This window comes from Lytechinus pictus, chromosome 11, assembly GCF_037042905.1.
Source record: "Lytechinus pictus isolate F3 Inbred chromosome 11, Lp3.0, whole genome shotgun sequence".
In the NCBI taxonomy this organism is placed as follows: domain Eukaryota; kingdom Metazoa; phylum Echinodermata; class Echinoidea; order Temnopleuroida; family Toxopneustidae; genus Lytechinus; species Lytechinus pictus.
The window spans coordinates 26,525,082-26,551,814 of record NC_087255.1 but is presented as its reverse complement, the minus strand read 5'-3'; the positions used below and the strand labels follow the sequence as shown (position 1 = coordinate 26,551,814).

At 39.1% G+C, this 26,733-nt stretch overlaps 2 protein-coding genes across 2 annotated transcripts; one reads left to right on the top strand and one right to left on the bottom strand.

Annotated features, from left to right (window-relative positions):
* Positions 1-1,631: 1,631 nt before the first annotated feature.
* LOC135156043 (uncharacterized) lies at positions 1,632-8,162 on the top strand. The gene is made up of 7 exons (XM_064107070.1): positions 1,632-1,860; positions 1,906-2,106; positions 2,438-2,451; positions 2,765-2,879; positions 3,017-3,030; positions 5,906-6,042; positions 6,309-8,162. Exons 1-7 carry the CDS (start codon positions 1,632-1,634, stop codon positions 6,616-6,618), a joined length of 1,020 nt encoding a protein of 339 aa, XP_063963140.1. The 3' UTR covers positions 6,619-8,162.
* On the bottom strand, positions 7,173-17,479 carry LOC129271089 (GPI ethanolamine phosphate transferase 2-like). Its single transcript, XM_054908447.2, has 12 exons — positions 16,962-17,479; positions 16,326-16,535; positions 15,671-15,859; positions 14,888-15,029; positions 14,005-14,220; positions 12,989-13,200; positions 12,182-12,466; positions 11,433-11,713; positions 10,688-10,870; positions 9,485-9,854; positions 8,902-9,068; positions 7,173-8,548 (listed from the first exon to the last, which is right to left on the bottom strand). Exons 1-12 carry the CDS (start codon positions 17,403-17,405, stop codon positions 8,293-8,295), a joined length of 2,955 nt encoding a protein of 984 aa, XP_054764422.2. The 5' UTR covers positions 17,406-17,479; the 3' UTR covers positions 7,173-8,292.
* Between the last annotated feature and the right edge of the window lie 9,254 nt (positions 17,480-26,733).

Sequence of the window (26,733 nt, the reverse complement as noted above, 5' to 3'; positions counted from 1 at the left end):
TATTGCAAGGGTTTATTTTTGTGATTTAATCAAGCCATTAATATAACTAATACTTAGTTAGATTTACATTTAATTGGTAGGCTTATTGTTAATTGAGATTGACGTTGGGGATTTTGTTAATTTTACTCAGAGTTAGTCTGGTTAATCAGACCTTTTGAGATTGATTTTAGGAAGTTAAATCATATTTATTTTTATCGGCCCCATTTAATTATTTTATATATTGCTTTTGGTTTGAAGCAAATTTAGTCTATATTTAAGACTTAATCTTTGATAATTGCTAGTCTGTGTGCCAGACCCAGTTTTATCAATTTCGTCGGCTAGTCTGTGTTTCAGACCTGTTTTTGTTTATATTGCTTTTAATTAGCGGTTAACCCTTTAGATAATTTTTTCTTGCTCTTACTATTCATTAACATAAGTTAATGATAGAGTGAAACATGTCATTTAGTGGCGACGAGGTGAAACTGTGATAATAGTTTTTCGTGTGCAGCGAAAATAAGGTCGGAAAAATGACTACTTTCGGAACAGTTGGGGAGTTTCAGGTGGATAGTGGCGACTGGGTGCTGTACGCCGAACGCCTAGAACATTTCTTTGCCGCCAACGACATCGTCAACATGGAGAAGCGAACTATCTTACTCTCCGTTTGTGGAGGACAGACTTACAGGCTGATTTCAAGTTTGCTGGCACCGGAGAAGCCAGAAGAAGTGGATTATTTGACTATAATCATTGCAACGGTGACGAACCACAAGGTTCTGAAGCCATCGGAAATTGTTCAGAGGTTCAAGTTCAACTCAAGGCAACGAAAATCCGGTGAGTCAGTTTCGGATTATGTAGCTCAGTTGAGGCACCTGGCTGAACATTGTAATTTTGGGACTAATCTTAAAGAGATGCTGCGAGATAGATTGGTGTGTGGGGTGAATGATGACAGGATCCAGCGACGACTGTTGGCCTGACATCCGTGAAACGGTTAACAAAGTTCGGGAGCCGAGGAGTGGTCGAAATCAGCAGGGTCAGAGGTCCAAGGACGCATCATGTTTTCGCTGTGGGAGAGCCATGCACACAGAAAGTGAGAGTTAAAACAGTCATCTTTGTGTCCTCATGTGTTTGTTTCTTGCTCTTACTATTCATCAAAATAAGTTAATGATACAGAGTGAAACGTGTCACAAGGCGTCAAGTAGACGTTTTGACTCACAAATATAGATCAACGTATTGTGGGTAACCAGGTTTTTTTACGGCACAGGCGTTTAGAATCTGTCTCCGCATCCGTACGCTTCACTGCCAAAATAATGATTATTGGAACGAATAATAACTATGCAACATTTCTTGTTCTTGAGAATGGAATTCAAACAAAAAAAACGATCTTATTAGAAACCTGTTGAAGGCCTACAGAGAAAGTTGGAATAAAAAAACAAAATGTCTTACGAATTTTAAAGACAATAATTGGTAAGCCTTTGTTATGGTGTGATCAAAGTGCTCATTAAACCCGAGTTATTTTAATTCCTACCTCTCAGCTCTCACAGGGGCTCACACATTCCGTTTTCATATTTGAACAAAAATAAATATTTGAACAAAAATAAGAGACAATTCAAATGGTTTCTTTCTTGAATATTTGGTGGGTGCGAAAAGAGCCGATTATGTTGATAGGTGAGAAGATAAATAACTTCTTAACCTCCAAGTCTGTAGAGGGTAAGTCCTTGCCTCTTCGGGGAGTAGACGACGTCCATGGCCGTGACGGTCTTCTTCTAGTCATGCTCGCAGTAGGTGACGGCATCACGGATGACATTCTCAAAGAAAACCTTGAGGACACCATGGCTCTCCTCGTAGATGAGACCACTTTGGAGGACAGAAGGAATAGGGAGATGGGTTAGGGTTAGAACATAAATAATTTCTTAACCTCTGAATCCATAGAGGGGAAGTCCCTGCCTCTTCAGGGCCTAGAGGACGTCCATGGAGGAGACGGTCTTCCTCTTGTCACGCTCGCAGTAGGTGACAGCATCACGGATGACATTCTCGAGGAAAACCTTGAGGACACCACTTGTCTCCTCGTAAATGAGACCACTCATGTGCTTAACACCACCATGGCAAGCAAGATAACGGATGGCTGGCTTGGTGATACCTTGGATGTTTTCACATAAAACCTTGCAATGACACTTGGCGCCTCCCTTTCCGAGTCCCATACATAACCAAGTTATATCTAAATGTTTATGGTTCACAGTGTCGAATACTAGACGCAAATCAAGAGAGATTAGTCCATTCAATTATTTAAATTTAATATTGTCAATGTTGCGACACCATTCATCTATCATATAAAGAATTAAGGACCGTTCCACACGAGGGATTTGGTCTGAAACCAAACTGGCCCGTGCATAACAGCGATCTTCTGCAAAGAAAGGACAGGAGTATGAATGGTTTGCCTTTTCTATTACTTTTGATATATCAGGCAAGAGCGTTATGGTAAGAATGTAAAGGGTGTATGGTTTATACTTGGGTTTCTTTTATCGCTCGATTGAAAGTTTGGATGAACACGTCCAATTTTCTTTCTAGTCATCAGGGTAGGGAAATGTTCCAATTGATTTCAATTCAAAATGTATACAAGGAATTGTATCATATTGGAGTTTTACAGACATATTTTAAGACTCTTACTGATGAATGAACAAGCCCTGTGCTCCTTTTTTCTCCTTACTTTGTTTTGTTCTTTTCGAAATAACAATACCAGAAGAAATTAACAGCATATCATAATATTATCCCTGTAGTGCTTGATTAGTAGTATCCGCGTCATGCTTATGAGGCGCCAAATCAAACAGAATTTGACCGTACTGATTTCCAACTGTCTTCTAAGACTACTTGGCAGGTCATGAGAACTTGCCCGATGGCAGGAAGATGTGTGCTGCCAAGGTAGTATAATGGTCTCGATGTAATCCACTATTTTAAAAGAATAATCATGCATGGAAACATTGTATGGCTATACAATTGTACCCCAATCAATCTTTTGATATTACTTATCACAATTAGGAGTTAGATATTTCTTTCAATGTGAGCATTTTGTTGAGATGATTGATATTTTGTGGCCTGAAACCGAGAGGGAGGGGACTGCATGTCACACCCACAACAGACAGTCAGGCGCACTCCCGGTTTTGAGGGAGTGACATTTTCTCGAATAACAGGGATCAATCGTTGCATGACGTCATCTCCAACGATCCCACCGAAGAGCTTGCCTGTACAAAGTGAATGGGGTTTTCTGACATACCCTCAGTAAAATATTCATATAAAAAAAGGCGGATTTTTATTTTCAAAGTTGTTAAAGAAAATTTGATTTCTCGTCTATATTCCGAATAAAAAAATTTGCCACCGTGGTGCTTAGATGCTATTCAAGAAAGAAGACACGTTTATGATGAAAAAAAGCAAGCAAAATTTCTATTAACGGTACGTTAGTCTTCGCATTCAGCCTTTGTGCCACTATACTCCGCAGCAACCGATCGTATGTGTGTGTCGCGTGTGTAATGTGTGTTAAGTATACGTACCTGTACCCGTGGCAGCAGTGTGTACATACGCAATTGCCATTCGCCTCGTTTACGAATTCAAAACTACCGGATTTTCAGATTTATATTGATATTTTGTAGCTGTAAATACGCCTTTTCGAATTTAAAGCCTAGTGAAATAAGAACCTGGCCAGCTCGTGTTTGCCCACTTCTTCTTGCAGTCGAACTTAGTATGAAGAGATCATTGACAGGGAAATTTATACAGGATAAGAAGTGTTGCGATCTTTCACACTCGACATTGGCAGCCACCACCACCGGGACTAGTACAGAGCCTTGTAGGTCTGCCTCCCCGGAACTCTTGGGTACCAGTACTGGCACTGCTGCTGCCGGTAGAAGTTCTTCGAGCTTTCATCCACTGTCAAAACTTAGCGCTGGAGTAAAGGCTGAATTTGTTAAAGATAACCCTTGGTTTAAGGTCAGATCAGGGACTGATCGTAAATTTTATTTGTGCAGTGATTGTCTGTTCAACTTCAAGCTGGTACTGGTGAAATTAATAGGAAGAAAAAGCGGATGTTAGCTCAACGAGTGACCGAATACTGATAAATTTTGATGTTGAAAATAGCTCTAATTTATTGCAATCTTATTATGAAGTGGATCAATGTATTTAAAGGGCAGTAACATGATTGGGAGAATAAAAAAAGGCCTCTTTAAAACCAAACTTGTTGAAAGATATATTCACTGGATACACCAGCTAGAGTGTATCTCCTGGCTGGAAGGATTTACCTCTGGAAGGATTTACCTCGAATCAAGCATGGACATAGTAGCATTTTTTGTTTCTCTTGAACCCGATAATGCATTCCATGAAACCCTACACAACAGATAAGTCTCTCACAAGGCATGCAGATGAAAGTCGTTTCAACTTTTGACCACCAAATTTTCACAGAAGCATCCTTGCGTAGTTTACTTTGATTCTAGAATAGTTTCAACCCGAGTTGAGGACTACCCCAAGCATGACATGCATCTTTAATGTTTGATTTCCTGTAGTATGCTTTATTTATACTGATAACAGAAGATTCACAGATGTCATCATGGCCAGCAAAGGAAAGCTAAAGAAGGAACATCTCGGCACAGCAAGGACACAGGTTGCAAAAGATTTACAGATGTCATCATGGCCAGCAAAGGAAAGCTAAAGAAGGAACATCTCAGATCAGCAAGGATACGGGTTGCAAAAGATTTACAGATGTCATCATGGCCAGCAAAGGAAAGCTAAAGAAGGAACATCTCGGCACAGCAAGGACATGGGTTGCAGAAGATTTACAGATGTCATCATGGCCAGCAAAGGAAAGCTAAAGAAGGAACATCTCGGCACAGCAAGGACATGGGTTGCAGAAGATTTACAGATGTCATCATGGCCAGCAAAGGAAAGCTAAAGAAGGAACATCTCGGCACAGCAAGGACATGGGTTGCAGAAGATTTACAGATGTCATCATGGCCAGCAAAGGAGAGCTAAAGAAGGAACATCTCGGCACAGCAAGGACATGGGTTGCAAAAGATTTACAGATGTCATCATGGCCAGCAAAGGAAAGCTAAAGAAGGAACATCTCGGCACAGCAAGGACATGGGTTGCAGAAGATTTACAGATGTCATCATGGCCAGCAAAGGAAAGCTAAAGAAGGAACATCTCGGCACAGCAAGGACATGGGTTGCAGAAGATTTACAGATGTCATCATGGCCAGCAAAGGAGAGCTAAAGAAGGAACATCTCGGCACAGCAAGGACATGGGTTGCAAAAGATTTACAGATGTCATCATGGCCAGCAAAGGAAAGCTAAAGAAGGAACATCTCGGCACAGCAAGGACATGGGTTGCAGAAGATTTACAGATGTCATCATGGCCAGCAAAGGAAAGCTAAAGAAGGAACATCTCGGCACAGCAAGGACATGGGTTGCAGAAGATTTACAGATGTCATCATGGCCAGCAAAGGAAAGCTAAAGAAGGAACATCTCGGCACAGCAAGGACACGGGTTGCAGAAGATTTACAGATGTCATCATGGCCAGCAAAGGAAAGCAAAAGAAGGAACATCTCAACACAGCAAGGACACGGGTTGCAAAAGATTTACAGATGTCATCATGGCCAGCAAAGGAAAGCTAAAGAAGGAACATCTCGGCACAGCAAGGACACGGGTTGCAAAAGATTTACAGATGTCATCATGGCCAGCAAAGGAAAGCTAAAGAAGGAACATCTCGGCACAGCAAGGACATGGGTTGCAAAAGATTTACAGATGTCATCATGGCCAGCAAAGGAAAGCTAAAGAAGGAACATCTCGGCACAGCAAGGACATGGGTTGCAAAAGATTTACAGATGTCATCATGGCCAGCAAAGGAAAGCTAAAGAAGGAACATCTCGGCACAGCAAGGACACGGGTTGCAGAAGATTTACAGATGTCATCATGGCCAGCAAAGGAAAGCTAAAGAAGGAACATCTCAACACAGCAAGGACACAGGTTGCTATGCCAAACTCACCATCTCCATCAGGAGGGTAGAGGCATCAAGTGGGAGGAAAAGCAGGTATGAGCTCAGAAGTTTGGATTACACTATTGTCAATATGTAGAAATTATGCAGATAGCAATTATGTCAATATTCATGTACGCGATTATATGGACTACTTTACACGCCATGTTTTTATATCAGTTTATACACTTTTCGTAGATCAAATGGTCTCAAATTCCTCACTGGCAAACATGTGACATATATATATATATATATATATTTTGGGGAACTTTAAGAATATTCAATTATCACATCTTAATTAGTCTACCCCATTCTCATCACAGAAACTCAGATCTCCATTTGGAAACACACCGAACACTTGTCAACCTCAGGTGGGTGCACAATCATGCCATCTCCATCCCTGCAGCACTCAAATTCAGGGATGTGAGCTCTGAGACCTGCGAGAAGCTTGAAGAGTTTTACAGGAGTGGGCATTCTCCAGCCAGTGCTCTCAATCTGCTGGAGTTAGAGCTGCAGGATCAATCTCCAGAAGAGCATGTCCTGAAATCTGCAGACCTGTCTCTCTGCCCGGATTTGAAGTTTTGTTATAGGTCAGTAACTTCATTCATTCTGTCAGTCATTTACCTATTTTAGTCTCCTGTTTTGGGTAGGATTGCATTCTGTTGGGCAAGTGATGAAAACAAAATTTGTAGAGGCCTGCCTATTGCAACCCTAACCCCAACCCTATATCTTAGACAAAATAAAGCCTGGAGCAATAGTCACCGGGCAAATGTCATGTCACCTTATCACCCAGACAGACTGCCATCAATGGCAAAGGCACTGGAGGAAACCATTAAATAGGTCTGGGAGAAAGAAATCTCTGTGGAATACTGTCCGTCTCTCATCTGCATCATGCCACGTGACATTCAGGAGATCATCAGAAACATAGAAGGACGCACTAAATACATGACTATTAACGTTTCAAGTCATGGAAACAACGTCAGTGTGATTCAAAGATTAAGCATAGGAAATAAAAATCTGTCTGCGAGATAAAACATGTTTAACTCTCTAAATTTAGTTATTGCATTTTGGAGGGGTGGGTTTAAACTTTTGCATATGATGGTAATTGACAATTTGACGGATAAAGATAGAGCAGAAGAAAAAAAGTGAAAGAACAATGTGCAGGAATTATTTAAAGCGAGGAAGCGACTCTATTTCTCATGATCAGCCAGGACAGGGCGTAATAACATCAGTAATTTGGCTTCATTTTACGATAAGCATCATGCAACTTCACCACAAACAACTCATGTTGTTTGTTGTTTTTGTCTGAATCTTGCCTAATGTTCCTTTGTGGCAAATCTCTTTAGATTTCGCTGTGAATCCTTGTATAAATTTAAAAAAAATAACTTTCTATTTAATCTTCAGACCTAGAAATCATATTTTATTGAGAAAAATTGTTCAATCATATTGTCACTAAAATTGTATAAAATAAAACAAAATTGTACTTGGCTGGAGTGTAACAATCATGCCAGGTTGCCCGAGAGCGATATTACGTTGAATTAACGGCTCTGTAATCCAACAATATCTCAGCATGATCATAATGTCAACAGGAAGGGTAACAAAAATTACCAAAATTTTGCCGAGAGAAGTCAGTCAAAGAAAATGACTGTTAAGATGGGGCCCTATGACGATCACTGTATGATTTTACTTGGAAGTAAATAAAATTAATTGAATAATCAAAATGATTCCTTTATCATTACACAAATAACCCAAATTAGCAAGTCTACTAACATATTAACTAGAAAATGGAAATATATGCCTCCGACATTGCCAGACCAGGAATATATTCCCATCTAACTTTTCTACAATTTTGAATAATGAAATTTTCCTCCATTGCCATAATATATTGCACAATTGATTCAAGAATATCAGCGCAACAAAAAATGAGAATGTTTAGTCTATATTCTGTAGAATGAAGGGTTCTTATTCACGCAATACAATTATTCATAAACAGCTGACTGCGAATGCCATTGAAATATATGGAATGAAGCAACGCAAGCACCAAATTGTACTAAACTTACAAAATATACACATACGTTATCTTTCATATTGCAATTATAAATCTTGAAAAACGTTATTTCTTTTTCACACCATGCACTATAATTGCATTCATAAATATTTGACTGCACAGGCCAATCAAATTAGAAGAAAAGAAACAAAACAAGCACCGAATTGTACTAAACTTTCAAAATATACAAAAAAGCAGGTATACTCTTAATAATAAATCTTCTGGAATGATAAATAAATAGAATATTCTGACCGACTACGTTATCTGGAATAAAGATCCTCTTTATAGCGCCTTGATACTCCTAGCTTATCGGAGATCCAGCCGAAAGTTAAAGCCAGAAGGATCAGACCGCATATCAAACTTGTGTGGACCCCATCGTAGAGAAGCTTGGGAGAGAATACGCTCCAGACGAAGAGATGGTATCGTTGAATGGTAGCAAGGACGGTATAAGCAGCGACGGGAAGACCACGGCTAAGAACTAATGTGTAGCAGGACTCCTCAACAGCATTGGCAAACCTGAACAAAATGAAGAAAGCCAAGATAGAGAATGAAAATACATTGAAGGGGATAGGGAAACAGGAAACAATTTTGTTTATTGAAAGGAGTGTGATTTTTCAAAGTATTTAGCCTATTTTTGTACATTACAACTTATCCAATATTAATTATTTCACAGATATTTACTTTACTTTAAGAATTTCCTGGGCAATGGTCATTTGAGAGGACTACACCTCTTGATATCAACTGGAGCCTGCAACAAAAAGCCGAGAGATTAGTCGACAACACGAGTTCAACGTCATGCATTAATCATCAAGATATCATGGAAATGCCCACATGAATTTTGTACTTTCTTGCATCCAAACATCACTGACCTTTGTATGTGATGCGTAGAGAGATAGTCTGCAAGCTTGGTAAACCAGAGCAATGGGCCAGCGTAAGTTGAGATGAATGTAAGGGATCCAGCCAAAACAAGGTTATACCCATCCAAACCAACATAACCAGCTGATATATCCATACTTGCTGCATTGTTTGAATTACCCTATGGGAAAAAATATAAATCAAGATATACCAAGATTGTATATATATAGCAGTGGCAAAGGTTTAACGATGTACATCATGTTGTATGATGTCATGACATTCCATTCTTATAATACATAAGAGACCAATCAGTGAACATAAATCTTTTCTCTTTTTTTCATAAATAATTGTGAAAAAAAAGTGAATTTCCAGATTAAAAAAATATTCAGAGCATGCACTCTCTCTGTAATGTTTTATCATTCTTAAAAAAACAATGCCCCTTGAACATGTATCTCAAATAGTTTGTGATTGAGTATCTGAAAGCTAAAACAACGATCTTATTAAACTAGTACGAAAAAATTGAACTGTAATTCAGAAAGTGCACATACAATGATTGCAATTGACAAGCGAGACCAAAAATTGAAGTAAATCACATACCTGAGCATAAAAGGCAGCTTGCCCCATCCAGACATGGACCAGGGTCAAGACCCACACCTTCCACTGTAACCATGGCAACAGATGCCTATGGAGACAGTACTGGAGCATCACCAAGATAGCAACCACTGCACTGTTGTGAGGCCTGAGGATGAGGGTGACAAGCATGAGCAATGCAGAGTGGATGTCTTCCAGGATGATGTGAAGGACTCCTCTGGGGTGATGATAGTGGGCTGATGCAGTCCCGCTTTCCCTGGGGCTGTCCAGGACGAGAGGGGATGGACTGGCTCGGAAGGCACGGAAGCACTTGAAGGTTGTAGCCAGGAGGGAGGCGATGATGGTGGCGTAGGTGAACCACGCCTCAAGGATTCCTCTGATAAGAACAGAGTGCAAAATGAGGTAAATTGCCACTTGGTCTACACACACGCTGTCTGAATTCCGTTTGGTCTCATTTTATGGTCAAATCCCAGTATTTGGTCTAATTGCCATTTAACCTATTTTACGATGTCGTCTTATTTCAAATTAGGCTACATCCATTTTGTCTAATATCCAATTCGGTCTATATGGTTGGATGAACTAATAAAGCAAAGTGGAAATTAGTCCAATCGGGAATTAGACTCAATGAGAAATGGGTATTAACCCTAAAAGGCCCCGGGGGGGGGGGGGGGGGGGACATTTTTCACGAATAATCCGCTGCGCGAAATTTTTTGACCGCACCGCTCGCTGACTTTATACTTTCAAGTCTCACGCAAATTTTTTTATGTGCATTGGATCAGAATCCTACAAAGAGTCTGTGAATAAAAAATGAGCAATTTGGGGGCCATAATAAGTTAATTAGAGCAAATGTTTTATTTCATGCATAAATTAGCATAATTAATTCATTTTTAAAAAATCTTTTTTTTTCAGAAAAATTATTCATACAGCCTTGTAGATTTCATCGCACACTACCACTGTGCAAATTTTCGCGGTGCTCATGCGATCGACGGCCGAGATCTTGGGGGGGGAATCACCCCCCTCGGCTGTGAGATGGGTCCAAATAACCCGGCTCTTTTAGGGTTAAACCAGACAAAACAGCAATAAGACCAAGTCAATAGAGGATGAAATTAGTTTTAGTAATGTGGTAATATTTAGCTTTCTTAATGAAATGGGCAATAACAGATACTTTTGCAACTTAATCTGCATTATAGAATAGGGACATTTGCTTACTTTGGAGATGATGGGATTGTGATAGGCAAGACGGTGGCACCGGTAGCATTCCTATAGAGTAGTGTCCCAAAGAAAGATGCAATCATGAATGGTAGCTGCTTTCTCCTGTCTAAGACCATAGTGATGTAGATGATAATCAGGCACATTGGTAGCAGAGCTGATAGGTATGGTTTATTTTCTGGTCTGAAAGAAGAACAATCAATACTCTTGGGTTTTTAAGACAAAAGAATTTATCAAAAGGATGCACAACTTCATCCTAAAACCAGTCAAAGAGTGCAAAAATTCCCCCTAAAGTCCTTGAAACAATTTTGTATATGGTAATTGCTCTCCAAAACTTGTTATCATGCGAAGTCCTCGTTAAATCAGCCTGACCAAGTGAATATTTAGTCAAGTTTCTTGTTTTTATTGTCAAAATTCTCTATTGTCTGGTCCAATCTTTACATAATAAATGCCGTTATCAATTTATCACTGATAAGATTGTTTTATTGTTAGCAATTAAGAGCAGGATTTGAACCAGTTCCATTTCAAGTAAGCAACGTAGAGCTATGTTGAACTTTTACCTACAGCTACCATTTGACCACAAGCAATTGACAGCAAAAGCAAGTGTTCTCAAGGTTTTATACCTTCATATTATAGAAACTCTCCACATCCGCACAGCTCTACATTTTTTTTAATATCCTCGTTAGGATTCTTGCCAATTTGAGAATTGCCAGGTTTAACTGCTAATACAGCCATCTCATCTTACCTAACAAACCAGTCTCCTATGTCAGGAATATTGACCCACTCCACACCGGTCTGATTCCATGCTCTCAGCACCCTCATTAGACACGTACACAGGAAGGCAATGCAACTTAGTCTCAGGTTACAGGCTGCACAGCAGGACAAACAAACACCAAGCATTAGGGTCATAGTGTTGAAGTACCATGTCTGGTGCTCTTCTTCAACAAAACTGCTGGAGGCAAGGCTGTAGGTGTGGAGAATACTGCCTGCTATCAGGCTCCCTTCTGTGATGGATAATGCGGGGTTCTAAAGAGAAAGAAGGAGATAGTAAAGCCATGTTACAGCAAAGTTGCTTCAACTTGATTTTTAAATCAGTACAATATCAATTTCAAAATAAAGTTAACACTGGGATCTTTCATCTTTTATTCGTCTTTTAGTAATATATTTCTTTAATCACTGAATTCTTACACGAGGCCCCTGGTATCTTGTTTGCCTCAGGAAAAAGAGGTCAACCAAAAAGCATCTCAGGATAATGAACGGTGGAGGCGTAAGTATTAGGAAACACACAATATGACGGATGAGCAATGTTACTACAGTAGCTTTGTTTGAAGGAAATTGTTTTAACAATTGTTGTATTAAAATACAACTTTGATGGAAATAGCATTGATGGCAGGGTTTCATGAATTGTAATCTAAATACATGCAACTGGCCTAAGTAATATTGTTCTTTGTGAAACCACATCTAATTTTGACTGCACATCAAAAATAGGCTTACCTTAAATGTTTCTTGAAGGTGGATATAGACATGTGCAGGTGTTGACACAAACACCATCAAGCAGAAACCACAGATCAGTACATAAAGGATGAAAAGGACCAGAGATGTGCTCGATCCAGAGCAGAGGACGTCTCGGTTCTCTCCTCCGAGACCACTACACATCCCGATCTGGAAGACACTGGTTGCCAGGCAACAGACAAGGATAGCTGCCGTTGCATTTGTGAGATGAGAGCTGGGTCGATTGGCCTGGGAGCTAACCGTCTCAAGAACAAGCAGAAAGAAGACCTGAAAAGATGATACAAATAGGGAGTGTATAGATTGTGGTTAACCCAGGTAAGGCAATTTCACACTATTTGTCTGGTTTGCTTCTGAACCTGACTAATAACACAAAATGAGGTACAAAGGTAGAGTTGAAGGCATAAAGATTATATCTGCTGTTAGAAAAAATTTGGCTAAATTTGCTAGATGAAAGGACACCATCACAATAGGGATAAAAGTCAGGTGGGCAGATGATATTACACTGTGGACATGGAAGATCTGAGGGTAGAATGTATAAGATTGTGAGAGACTTAAGGAGAGAAAAGAGGAAAGGTTGAGAGAAATAGTGAGAAAAGGGAGATGGCTGAGAGAGGGTGAGAAAGAGAGAACAGAGAGCGGACATCTATGAATCCACAACCTTGGACAATAGACAGTAGAAAGAAAAATACCAGGGAAAGTATACCCAAATATCATAGAATGGTATCTCTTATTTCAAGTTTTATTCCATGCTAGCCATATCCCCCTAAAAAAAATGATCACCAATCTTACCATCCAGAGTAGCAGAATCCCTGAAGCCATGGCATGCATGTCATACTGAGACAGTGAGCTGGTGATCCTATCTCTCATGGTATGCAGGGCAACTACATACTGCTCCACAGCTCTCTCGCCTAGGGTCAGTTGACTCTGAGAAGAGAGAGATGTCTCTGTATTCAGCCACCTACTGTGGAGTCTCACTGCCTGCATTAGCTTCAGTCTGGCATCTGCATATGAATTTAAATGAGTTTAAGTAATGAATATGGCAACTAAAAGGTTGAATTATATCTAGTCTAGAGTAAAAACCTAGGTCCCGTAGGACAAAGGTTAGCGATTGATCGCAAATTTGAAACAATTCTGATTGGTTCCTGGTCAGTCTACTGAGCAACAATGATCTTGATAGGCAATTTCATTTAGCGATTAATTGCTAACCTTTGTGTTACTGGCCCTTGAACAATATTACAATTAATTCATTAGGGGCCTGTTGCAGAAAGAGTTGCAATTAAAAGCGATTTTTAAAAATCAATTGTAAGTCTGAAATACACACATTTGATTGGTTGAAAATCAAGTTGGGTTTGATGTTTGTTGCAATTGCTTATTGCAACTGTTTCTGCGATGGGTCACAACTGCTAGATATATATTTGAATATCAAATTATAATTTTAAACAAGAGATATAAAAATCAATATACAGACAATCACTTTCAGGCAATTTACAATATTTGCAGCATATTATCAATTAATGACTAATATCATTTACTACTCAAACATCCTAGTATCAATTTTAAAATAAAATAGGCATAAAAAGCACACAGAAAACTCATATTCTTGGAACAGAGGAAAAACGACAATATCTTTTCTCATGAATATCTCAACACAGTATTGAAAAGATTCCTAAAATAATGAAATGAGAATTTAACCCCCCCCCTCCAGACAAATCGGTAGGTCTAATTATTGCCAAAAGAACTTTCTCAAGGTTTCATTCAAAATGATTGAATAAAATTTGTCTCTGTTCCCCTTCCTTTCCTCTAACCTTCATCACTTTTGCCTGCATTCTTGTGATGCACGGCCATGAGCTGGTATCCATTGATCTGTAGCGCCCTCAGCTGTTCACGCATGGTCAGGCTACCATTGAGGACCTGTGGTATGGCACAACCAAGACTGTTCTGGGGGATAGGATGGCCAAGGAGCAGGGAGAGGGTCGGGGCCAAGTCAATCTGCTGGACATCTAGGTCAGTTACTTGCAGACCTGAAGTAGGAGAGAATAGTAAATTGCCCATTGGTCTACACCGACTTACTCTACTTTCCGATTCGTCTCATCCCACATGGTCTAATCCTCGTTCAACTTCAATGTATTTCTGTTAATTTACTATGGCAGGGTTGAGCTCAATCACATTCCAAATACATTCCTAAAATTTACATTCCAGAGATAATCCAACTACTTACCAGCTTCTATTTAACATTACAATAACCTGCTTAAGCTAGCCCAATGAAAGTTATTGTCCAGTTGATTATAATCTGGTCAATAGCTAGCTTAAGCAGGTTATTGTAATGTTAATTAGAAGCTGGTAAGTAGCTGGGTCATCTCTGGAATGTAATTAGGAATGTATTTGGAATGTAATTGAGCTCAACCCTGCCATTTGGTAATTGCCATCTTGCCTATTCTTCATTTGGTTTTATTTCCAGGTAGGCTACCGGTCTATTTTGACTGATTTTTTAATTTCAACAACTGATATATAATGAACCTTTGCCTCTGTTTCCTCAATTTATGTCACCAATATAATTCACTACAGTGTCAACTGAGCTGAAATTAAAAGTTGTGTTAAATTTTGTTGCGAGATGCCGGATGAGCTCCACATCATTGATGTGCTAGTTTTAATTTGTGATGCTATCATATTAATCAATGTACAACATACCTTTGCCTCCAGAGTAGGCCGAGCTGATGAAGACCAGGGGAGTCAAAACTTCTCCCTTTGATGCTCCTCCATGGCTACCTGCTTCACTCATCCCATGGTCACCGCAGAGGACAAGCAACGAGGGCAAGGAATTATCAACATCCTGTCAGAAATTATGTGGAGAGAAATAGAAGTTACACATACCAAATAATAATGAATTATAATAACAACTGTATATGAATACAAAGCCCCTAACAATTTGATCAAAAATCTCTAAATGATCTTCAAGAATGGAGTATAATTATGTTGGCTGAAGCAGATGTTACACACTCTACGATTTAAGGAATCAGAAAAATTTAAGGAATCGTGGAGCGTTGTGGCCCAGTGGATTAGTCTCCGGACTTTGAAACAGAGGGTCGTGGGTTCAAATCCCAGCCATGGCGTAGTTTCCTTCAAGAAATTCATCCACATTGTGCTGCACTCAACCCAGGTGAAGTGAGTTGAAATGCCACCGTGCTGTAAAAGGCTGCGGGGCTAAAGCTAGGGTAACAATATCCAAGTCCTTTGGAAGCACATAGAGACGTTATTTATAATGTGTTATGCGGTATACAAGAACTGACTATTATTATTATTATTTTCAATTCCTGCCTAGTGCCTATTTACCTCAACTGGGTGAGTGTGCAGCATAATATGGATTATTTTCCTGCTGAGGGGATTTGAATTCCTTTAAAAATCAAACAGGTTGTAACTATTCAACTTGAAATTATTTCATTAAATTCAAAATTAAAAAGACTGGCATCTCACCTGCTTGAGCAAAGTTTGATGGATCATCTTAAGGATGTTGTCCATCTCTTGTAGCTTTGGTTTGACCAGAGGACTGTAAGGTCCACCCAGATGACCAATGTGATCCAGACCAAGGTAGTGAAGGATGATAGTATCCCAATCTGAACTCTTGAGGGCAGGCTCCACATTGCGGGTCACATTATTGTCTACCTTTGGAGATAAAAAAATACATAATCTCTATCAAAGAAAGCATCCTACCCATTCTAAAAGAATCTATGTGATTTAGCCAGAAATACTGAAAGAAAAGAAAATCATTACATTCAAAATGGTGTAGTAAAAATGGTCAATACATATAAGACAAGCATCTAAAATCTTCAAAATAATGTTTTCCTTCCGAATTCATATTGGTAGAACTTTTAAACCCCATGCACGATCTCCACTACTTTGAATGTACCTACATGTATTTCATTTTCATTCCAAAATCAAACATTGTTTTGTTAATTCAATTTCTCCATGCTTACCTAAGTGATATCAGTAACGAGGAAAGACTCGTGAAAGTGTCCTTGCAAGTTGCAACATTCTCATCCACATGTCTACTAGCCTATACCTATATGTACATGTATTTCAATTTCATTCCATATTTCAAACTTCACTGATTCGATCTCTCCATGCTTACCTCAGTGTAATCAGTAACAAAGAAAGACGTTGTTCCGTCCGTCTTGTGAAAGTGTCCCGGGAACATTCTCATCCATGTATCGTCACCATAAAGATGGATTCTCTTCTGACTTAGGTACATCTGAAGGATGATATTGTCCTCCTGTAGAGCTTTAGAATCCAGATTGATCACAAAGTCAATAAACCCAGGTACAGTTCCAGTTGTTAGACCCTAAGGAATAAAGTGATAATGCTGCAGAGTGTAGGTTAGGCAATTAGCCAAATGGCAAATGGATGCTCCATTTATAGTGTACATGTACCTGCAAAAATGTTTGAAAAAATAACAAAATGGCCCATTCAATATTTTTGCAACAATGAAATTGAATTTCAAAAATTTTATGAAGCAACCATTAGACTGAAGCATTCATTACTTTGAAATTTTGCAGTATCTGAGTTACACACCCTGGTATTGTAAAATAAACATTTTTCTGTACATATCTTCAAGTTTAAAGAAAGGAATTCATGTTCATTCTAGCTTTTGAATATGGGCCCCAAAATCCTTGGGAGAAAATTACTTGTATTTTGGTCAAGGTATCTACATGTATTTTATATTTTGACAATGAGGATTTTAATTTCCATATGCTGTCATTGTGCATACCTTTATCCTGGGCATGGTCACAGTTGGAACATGGGCCTCGGCGACGAAACTCTTTGTCTCTCCTCTATCAATCAACCCTCTGGTGAATGGCATCAAGTCTGGACCTCTCTCTCCCAGGACAAAATCAGATCTCAACCCATCGATGAGCATTATCACCACTTTGCCAAATGAGGGACTGATCGGTGGCGCCAACTCAACATTCGTATTCCCTCCATCTTCGTTTAAGTCCACAGCAGCCTGGAGGAAGTCCTCCCCAAAGCTCTCGCTGTCGTAGTCCTTTCGCTTCCAGCTGTCGCTTGCAGCTGATGGAACACTGGGGAGGTTCTTGAAAGTTGCATGTCCAGGAATAGCAGCCTTCAAGGGGAAAAATCCTTTGAGGAAGATGGCTAAGCCAAAGAACTCACCGAGGACACATGTGAGAAGGAGGAAAGACCTTCCTTTCATGATCGTAGTTGATATTCGCACGTGGATAGATGAACAGTGGTTACACTAATGAATGTATAAAAAAAAACAATGGGAATTGTTCAAATTAGCTTAAAACAATGAGAATGGTTATTAATGACATGCTATACAACAGTTCACCAATACAATGAGCCGAGCGCAAAGATGGACAATCAAAACACTGTGCATGGTTTCAATTGTCTGGCTTGCCCATCGACTCAAGATAACGCATCACACATTCAAAAGGCAATGTGTGCGAGGGTCGCTGAATTGCATATGGTATCCAACTCAGAATTTGCCCTGGCCATTCGCTCCAAATCGCACTTCGAGCCAGTTGGAGCCCCTGCCAAGTAAAGGCGACCCGGAGGCATGCCACGTCGCCACTGACATTATTTTGATGCAAATTCAGTGCGGTGGACTTTTCAATGATTTGCTTTTTGTTTTGTCATTTTGAAGATACGATCCTAAAATAAATTTGTGATGAAGTTTTCAAACTTGGAACAAAACTTTGCCATAAATATTCAGACAAGCGGTGAGCATTTTGACCATGAAATTTGACTGAAAGACCTGCTATAACTATAACATTTGCAAACAATTACTAGTGGGGAAACTTGCTCGAAGTCGGCCAGTGCGAAACTGTTTGTGCCAAAGCCTCCCCGTGGACTGTGCGGCCACTGTGTAGCCACGGCATTACGTAACAAGGCACCACCATGACCACTTCACCCCCAATTTATAAATGGAATTAGCAATTTTTTTTATAAAATTCATTTTGATACCAATAACTTGCGTCGGCAGCTAGTAACTTTAGCACTGCAGGCTTGGGAAACATCATATGCAAATAAGTTATTAAAATTAACTTTAAATGTGTACATCCAAGGTATTATCCAAGGGCAAGGACAGTGACGTTATACCTAGATTGATAAATCCACTATTTTGGAGGAGTTTTTCAACATTTTCTGATTTTTTTGTCCTTCTCCTACACAGACGGATGACGGCCATTGGGCTCGTAATGGTGGAGCAAACAACCGCCGTTTAACTACAGCGTCTATGGAGAAAGGGTGCGCTTTTGCACCCTCCTCGATTACTCCTAAATTTTGCTTCTTGACGGGGGAAAAAGGAAGAAATAATTAAGTTAAATATATATCAAATACAATCAGTAATACCAACTTTCTGAAAAATATCCAAATAGAATATGCTGGAAAATAGCGAATTTTTATGACAAACAGATCGGGATCAGCCAGGTTCTTCTTCGATCGCCGTCAGCTCGCTACAGCTGAGCATACTTACATATGCTCATCAGCTGTAACGTTAGCTGCACTGACAGCAATTGAGCGATCGAAGAACCTGGCAAAACCCATCTAAAACATGTATGGCAGTAACAGAGTCCAAACTTCACGTGTCCATACTTCGCGGACGGTCATTATCTCAAAAAGTAGCCTATATCCTTAAAATCTGACATCAATGTGAAAAGCGACCGAAAATTACCCTTTGGCGTAAGTTTCTTTAGGATGAGTTCAGTATTCATGAAAATATTGACAAAAGATTGGCATATTTGTCACCGTTAGCGCCCGTTCCGAAGAAATCTGATATGCTCAACAAGCATCACAATATCATCATGTTGCAAGCATAAATCATCAAAAATGTGGTACTGACCGAATCTATAGCATTTTGCTGTCAATCTGATATAAATATTTCACTTTTTGAGCTTGAATTTTTGTTTAAATCTCCATAAAAACTTTGATCCACGAAGTTAGGTCACACTTTTCCAGAACGGTTTTCCAGCACAGCGCGCATTTGTTGATCGGAATATAGAATTTTGAGATCGCGATACCGGCAAAACCCCTTGACCTACTTTACATTTTCGTCAATGATTTTACAGTTTACGACCTTGCCGTCAATGTGGTAACAATTTCTTGAATTGGTTTTGTATAAATTGTGAATATTTTGTGAACAAATGTAAGCCTGATGAATATTTCTGAAAAGTTCGCGAAGTTTGGACACCCCATCATTAAAAGTAAAATCAAACAAGACTGCACCATGTCAATAGAGGCGCACGGCCAATATGGGAGACTGTCTCCCATGAGAGAGATTATTTCCAACATCAGAGACTTTTGAGTCCCATAATCCATATTGGCCGTGAGCCTCTACTGCATTAGACAGCTGGCAGCCGTCTGTTTCGAGGAGTTTTTTAACATTTTTTTATTTTTTAAATTTCTCCTCATACACAGACGGCTCGCTATCGTGCAGCCACCATTAGGGGACTTACAATGCAAAATCCCCCCGTCGGGGCTCTTCAATTTTTGTCTTTAATGAATCAAACTTTTGAAAATTAACGCGACCGAAATGCAAATTAATATTCCCTCTTGCCATTAATTGCCAAAAAACAGGGAAAATCAAGTTAAAAGGAACAAAAACAGTGACTTACCTCGGCTGTCGCGCAACTTCACTGCCCTGTTTTATCCGAACTTAATACACATAAACATATGGCCATTGGCATTGATCCCCTGTACAGATCGTGCTAGAACTTCGGTCTCTGTATTTGGTGAGTGAAGCCAACGGAGTTCAGCTGAACAACCAACAACATAACAGTAGGGATCCCAAAACGAAAATCTAATTTTTTAAATCTATGTTTAAAAGCATTGAAAAGTACCTCACCTGAATCAGCATATTCAAAAACCCCAAGTGAATGACTTTTAGTGTTCCAAAGAGATCTAAATATCTGTTAATCTGAGGCGAAATTAGGTCCGAATTGTGACAGATTTGTGTACAAATTTCTCTTTGAAATTTGGTCGACACGTACGGCACAGAGCTCGGCACTGAACGAGGGATTGTGGGCGTGTCCTTTCTCGTCTCGGTCTATTATTACGCAAATACACAACTCGAACGAAAGAACGTTCACCGTATCAGTTAGTCTCGGATCCGAGCTTATACAAATAAACAATGATTAAATAACAAGAAAATAATAGAAAGAAGAGAAAAGGGAAAATGAATGGCTCAAATGCAGTCGTTTGGTGACGGATAGTATGCTCTGACCTCTTGCTGATATAAGGATTAGATATGACATAAGTTTTATGCCATGATAACTAAAGCATGGGGGGGGGGGGCGAGGGCACTCTGACTTTCAAAATAATTAACTATTTAAACATCTATATCTAGGCAATTAAGGGAGGGTCCGGGATTTCCAAAGGGGGGGGGGCACTATTAGCCATGTTAGCGGTGGCAGTCAAAAAATTTAGGGGGGCACCAAAATTTTTGACAAAAAAAGGTTATCAAAGGGGGGGGGGCCTAAAAAAAATTTAGCCCCCCAAAAAGCTAACAACATCCCCCATAGGCAGCGGGGGGGGGGTGTGCCCCCCTAAATTTGAGGTGGGGGGACGATCGTCCCCCCCTAATTTTTTGTTGATAACCTTTTTTTTTGCTTGTCAATTTTTTTTTCCTGCGTGCATGCCCCCTAAATTCCAGTGGACCACCCTAAAAAATTCATGTGGTCTCCCCTAAAATTTGGGTTGATACACTTTTTTGGGGGAGGGGGCTTGTCACAAAATTTTGGTGGTCCCCCTCCCTAAATTTTAGATTTCCGCTGCCAATGGTCCCCACCTAAAATTTAGGGGGGACATGGCCTATGGAGGGCACATTTTCCCGATGCAAATTTGATGAGCATTACAAAATATTTTTTTACCAAAAAATGAAAGTCATTTCGTCCATAAAAATTGACAAGCAAAAAAATAGGGCATATATATATATATCCTCACTTTCAAGGGGCATGCTTGGGTAAAAAGGGCATGTTTATGTTACAAATTACAAATTTGGCTCTCGATAATTATGCCCCTTGGATCCACCAGTAATCTAAGTGGAATTTTTTGTTTTGAGTTTTGATATGGCTACCTTCTCGGAGGGCGTCCTCGCCGCGGTAGCTGGATAGTGCTGCAAAAGAGTAGGCCTTATACATCTTTTGCAGCATTAACTGACACTCCGAGACTTATAATTTTACCTTATACTTAAAACATGAATAATACAAAATAAAACATAACACTTGTTTTTGGAGTAAGTTGATGTCAAAATATATTCAGTCTGGGGCATGAAGACTTGGAACTCTGCCCCATATCATTGTACTTGCCTCGCTCGATTTGTATCATAAAAAAAAATTAAAAATGTTTCCACATTAAAATATAGATCTAAGTACAATGGCCAGAAATAATAGTACGAATAAGCTAGCAGAATTTGTATCATACCACCCATATTATTGAACGCCAACGAAGGCAGTTTCTAAATCCTGTTTGCTTTATCCCACTTTTCCACTAAGATTTATCCCTTTTGCGTGTCATATGAAAGCAGTTTTGTGCGCAGATCTAGCGTACCGGTAGGACCACATGCAGTCATTAATAGCTCTCTTTAATTTTTTTTTCAACAAATGATGTCTCATGCTTTCGTTAAAATTAATAAATTAGAATCCTTGTATATGGCCCTGGGAAGTGGGGTGCTCGGGTTGTGACCCCCAAGTTTTTTTTTTTTTTTTTTTTAGCTGGTGGTGCGTTTTTTGTACACGTATATAGTTTAAAACAGGAAGAAGAATGACATTGATTTTTGTACCGCATTATTTTCATTAATTTATTGGTAGAAATACAAAAAAAAAAGTTTTGAAAAAACATTTTTCAAAACTATTCCGCGGCTCCTGGAAGAATGGAGAGATGGACGGAAGGAGAGAAATAAATAGGATGAAGGGGTGGATCCAGCTTTCGCCAAAGGGGGGGGGGGCAAATTTTTTTTCACCATTATTTTTCCCCAATCGGCCGCGCGAATATGATTTATATTTGTTTCTTTGAAGAAATGTCACTTCTTAGCTTTTGTCTTATAAATCAACATAAATATATAATATCATAACCCTTTTTATATAGTGCGAGCTAATTTATTTTAAAAAAAATGTTTTTCCCCAAAGTTTGAAATTTCTGGGCAATGTTTATCATGAAAAAGATGTGTATGCAACTAAATAATTACTAAGAACGCGAAGTGCGAACAGAATTGAAATCATAGGCACTTTTTGTAACTTAAACAGGATAGGTATATAACTTAGCAATTGATGCGAAGCGCGAGCACAAAATTGGAAGATTTAGACCTAAAAACAAGACATGTCTAGTCATGTCTTTTAAATCATCATGGAAAGGATGTCAAATTGCCGATCTTTGTTACTTTAATAATGCTCGCGCAAATTAGCGCGAGCATAAGATTTTTGTATACGTTTTGAACCGATCAAAAAGGTACCTGTTGAGGACTGCTTATTTCACTTAGCCATGGAGACGTTACATATTTCAACAATAAAATAATGCAAGCGCGAGCCGATTTTTTTTTTTACACTTCTACATAAAGAATGGAAAATTTTAATCAATTATTGTGACCATGAACAGGATCGTCGTTATAAAACAATTAATGCGAGCGCGAAGCGCGAGCGGAAAAAAATCGACATTTAGACATAAAAAATGGGACACTCTACTCCTGTTTTGTATAATAAGGATGAGTAATAGGGGTTCTTCCTACATAAATGCGAGCACAAAGCGCTAGCAGAATTTTGTTTTTCAGAAACTGGATAATGGTTGAAATACTAACAAGTTGAGTATCTAGATAGACATGCGCTCGCGTGTTTCCGATTTAGGCCTACAATCTAGGCATTCTGAATATATATTTTAACATGAAATTGAAAATCAAAGCGAGCGCGAAGCGCGACCTTAAAATATTTGACATTCTGATCTGAAAAAGGGGTCAATTTCAGCTCAAGTACTTTGTGAGGTGGATTTGGATCGCACTTAATAAAGAGCTGATAGATTTGACAAAGGACCGGGACATGAAAGTGATGAATATCTTCCTATTCCTCTTGCTAAGAGCGAGATGAAACAGAAAGGACAATTTAACCATTAAAATTAATATCTGATCTATAAATGCCTAATGAGGCGCGAAATCTGATGATAACATGGTATGAAAACTGGAAATTTCAAGCACTTTTGTAATTATGAATATGATGTATCAGGTAATATTTTTAACCGTTTATGCGAGCGCAAGTCGCGAGCCAAAATTTTTATAAGGCCAAGTCACAAGGATTACCCTCCTTTTAACTGCCATTATCAATATGTTACTACATTATAACCATGTATTTACTCTACATATGCATTAAATTCTGTGAATCCCATAATCTTGAACCATTAATGCTTCTTTCTTTGACCCATGCTATTTCTGCCCATATATCTCTTGAGGGTTTTTTTTTTCTCTCTCAAGGTGTGTATGGCACATTGAGGAGTATAGAAGCATGTTGGAGATATTGAAAGGGGTAGAATAATTGAATGAAATTCACGAATGGGAGAGATGCCGAGGGGGGGGGGGCAAAGATGTTGAGACAGAAAGGGGGTTTGAGAGAAAAGAGGGGAATTAACTATAAAGGAACAGCAGTCAGGAGAGGGAAAGAGAGAGGGGGGATGAAATCGAAGGAAGATATGCATACGATAAAAGAGTCCTCGTAGAAAAAGTGAGAGAGAGGGGGGATATGGAACTGAGAGATCATAATGAGATAAGAAAGAAGTAGTAGTGCATGGGCGGATCTATCGCCAATAGGGGGGGGTGTGCCAATTCGTCTGCGGCCAACTTGTCCACTCATTACATGGTCTACTTTCATTTAGTCTAATGCCAATCTGTCCATCAACATTTCGTGGTGTGTTGACGAACTGATGGACCAAACGATAGTAGACGAGTTGGCAATTAGACAAATTGGAAATAAACCGGGGAAGGGGCCGAAAAATATTTGCACCCGTATTTTCCACAATCAGCCGCTCAAAGTTAATAGGGGTAGTCCAAACAGTCACTTCTTTATTCTCATTAAACAGCATACACAAAACACAATATACAATAATCTCATAGCCCCTATAGTGCAAGTGCGAAGCGCGAGCTAAAATATTTTTGAAATTTCATGTTTTTTATCCTCAAAATTGAACATTCTGGGCAATGTTTGTTAAATTGAACAAGATGCGTATTTTACTAAAATTGCTGCGAGCGCGAAGGAGCAAAAAAAAAAAGTAAGTAAGAAAAGAGAGAAATATACGTTCTGGCCTGATCGAAAAGGGACTTGCTAATGGCGGTTTACGGTTAGCCAAGAAGACGATGCATATTTCAATCAAAATAATGCGAGCGCAAAGCTCGAGCTAAAATGTTTGAAATTCTGACCATAAAAATAGACATTCCAAGCACTTTGTGTATGAACAGAACACAGTGGGAGCACGAAGCGTGAGCGGATAACAATTGAGATATATAGACCTAAAAAGGAACACTATTTTATATTTATGTTTTCTAAATCGTGAAAAGGGTGGGTAATTGGTTACCGTCTTACATTATTTTATAATGCAAGAGCGAGAAGAAATTTTTTTATATTCTAATCTGAAGCGAGATAATTTAAGCATGCTGTTTTCAATAAAGGATAAGCAGCCCGTCTCAATAAACATGCGTGTTCTAGAATTTGTGCATTCTTAATACACTTTTTATCACGGAAAATCAATAATGCGAGCGCGAAGCGCGAACTGATAATATTGGATATTCCGATGTAAAAAGGTCAAATTAAGCACTGCACTGTGCAGGAAAATAATCGTAAAGTGGACATGGATTGCTCTTAAAAAATGAGGCGAATGCAAAGCATGAGCTGAAGTTATTCTGGCCTAGGACCGGGACATTCTAAGGACATTTTTTCATCATAATTATGAATGTCTTCCGATTCCTCTTCCCAAGCGCAAAAAGAAACATGTCGATCTTCCATTTTGAAAAAGTGACAACTTAATTACGGTATTAGGAATTAATGAAATGTTATTAATATCTTATTTACTAATCTAATAAGCCTAATGAGAGCTCTAAATTTGTTGATATTAAAGTGTTAACCCTGGACATTATAAGCACTTTTGTAATTATGAATATGATGCATTAATTACCGGTAACGTACTTTTAGAAATTAATGCGAACGGCAATTGCGAGCAAATTTTTAATTTAATAAACTTATTATTAACTAAAAAAACTGTCATGAAAAGGCGATTTTAAGTACTTTGATTTATATATATTTGAGGTATACATAACTCACCAATTTAAGCACGTGCGTGCAATGCTAGCTGATAAGATTTGACAATCAGACCTTAAAAAGTTATATTTTGATAAATTTATGGAATAGGGCCTACATGAAGAGAATAGGTACTCCACAAATGAAATAATGCTAGGGCACAGCGTGAGCTAAAAATGTTGATACTCAGATCATAAAACGAATATTTTACAAAGCACTTTTTTATTGATTCGTTATACCTCGGTCACACTTTTTCTACGGCGAGTAGAAAACAGTCGTTTAAACATTTTTTTGTGCCAGCTAAATATAGGTGGTTTGAATAAAAATGAATAAAACGGCTGTTTCGACTCTCCGTACGGCCGCCGCAGAGCAAATGTGACCGAGGTAAAAATAAAAAAGAATAATGAAAGTTCAATGTCCTAGCTGACCGTACAGTATATGTTTTGTATTTTGACTGCAAAGCTTGAATGTCAAGCTCATATATATCAGCCTATTGAGCAATAATTATGTACTCATCGAAAATGAGCAATGCGAGTGCGAAGCGCGAGCGAAAATTTCAATTTTGCATGTTCTTTTAAATCATCAAAGTCTCCCCTCCCTAATTTTATTCCCTTTTCTCCCTCCCTTTTCCCCTCTTCCTTTTCCACTCTCTTTTCCTTCTGTTTCTTCTTCCTTTCTCCATTTTTTGGTCTTTCATCCGCCAACAGGGGGGGGGGGGGGTGACCGCCCCCTGGATCCTTCTATGGTGGTGAAAGCATTTGAATTATTCACCTCACAGTGTTAAACGGGGAAAATAGGAAATGGCTAAATTTTGAAAATCATTAATGTGGAGCCCTATTCAAGTTTAGTTTCATCTATATACACCTTGACAGGGGCTGATCCAGGATTTTCCAAAGTGGGGGCATTCAAGACCTAGTATGCTAGGAAAAAATCATTCCATACACAAAATTCCTGGGAAAAGTTGAAAAATAAGTCCTCACTTGAGAATGAACGACAAAATCCACTAACAAATATTTGATATATTACGGGAGGGGGCACCTTTATTTGTCTCCCCTTTCCTTATTCCTCATCCATTCCATAGGCAGATCCAGGTGCCGGACCCAATTATGGGCGGCGGCAACCCCTCCTACTGGCGGTGCGATTTTTTTATTTTTTTTTTATTTTTACGGCGCAGATCGGGGAGAAAAATTGTAGTCCCCCCCCCCCCCCCCCATTAGCAAAATTTTGATCTACCCCGGGTATTTGTCTGTCGTA

What these genes read in the sequence shown, in the direction of transcription:
- LOC135156043 (XM_064107070.1), top strand. Translation starts at nt 1,632, where the DNA reads ATGTTGATAGGTGAGAAGATAAATAACTTCTTAACCTCCAAGTCTGTA. An exon ending in CAGAAGGAATAGGGAGATGG is followed by an intron (nt 1,861 to 1,905) that starts GTTAGGGTTAGA and finishes CTGAATCCATAG; the next exon opens with AGGGGAAGTCCCTGCCTCTT. An exon ending in TCAAGTGGGAGGAAAAGCAG is followed by an intron (nt 6,043 to 6,308) that starts GTATGAGCTCAG and finishes TTCTCATCACAG; the next exon opens with AAACTCAGATCTCCATTTGG.
- LOC129271089 (XM_054908447.2), bottom strand. Translation starts at nt 17,405, where the DNA reads ATGAAAGGAAGGTCTTTCCTCCTTCTCACATGTGTCCTCGGTGAGTTC. An exon ending in TTGTTACTGATTACACTGAG is followed by an intron (nt 15,860 to 16,325) that starts GTAAGCATGGAG and finishes TTATCTCCAAAG; the next exon opens with GTAGACAATAATGTGACCCG. An exon ending in ATAGGAGACTGGTTTGTTAG is followed by an intron (nt 10,871 to 11,432) that starts GTAAGATGAGAT and finishes TTCTTCTTTCAG; the next exon opens with ACCAGAAAATAAACCATACC.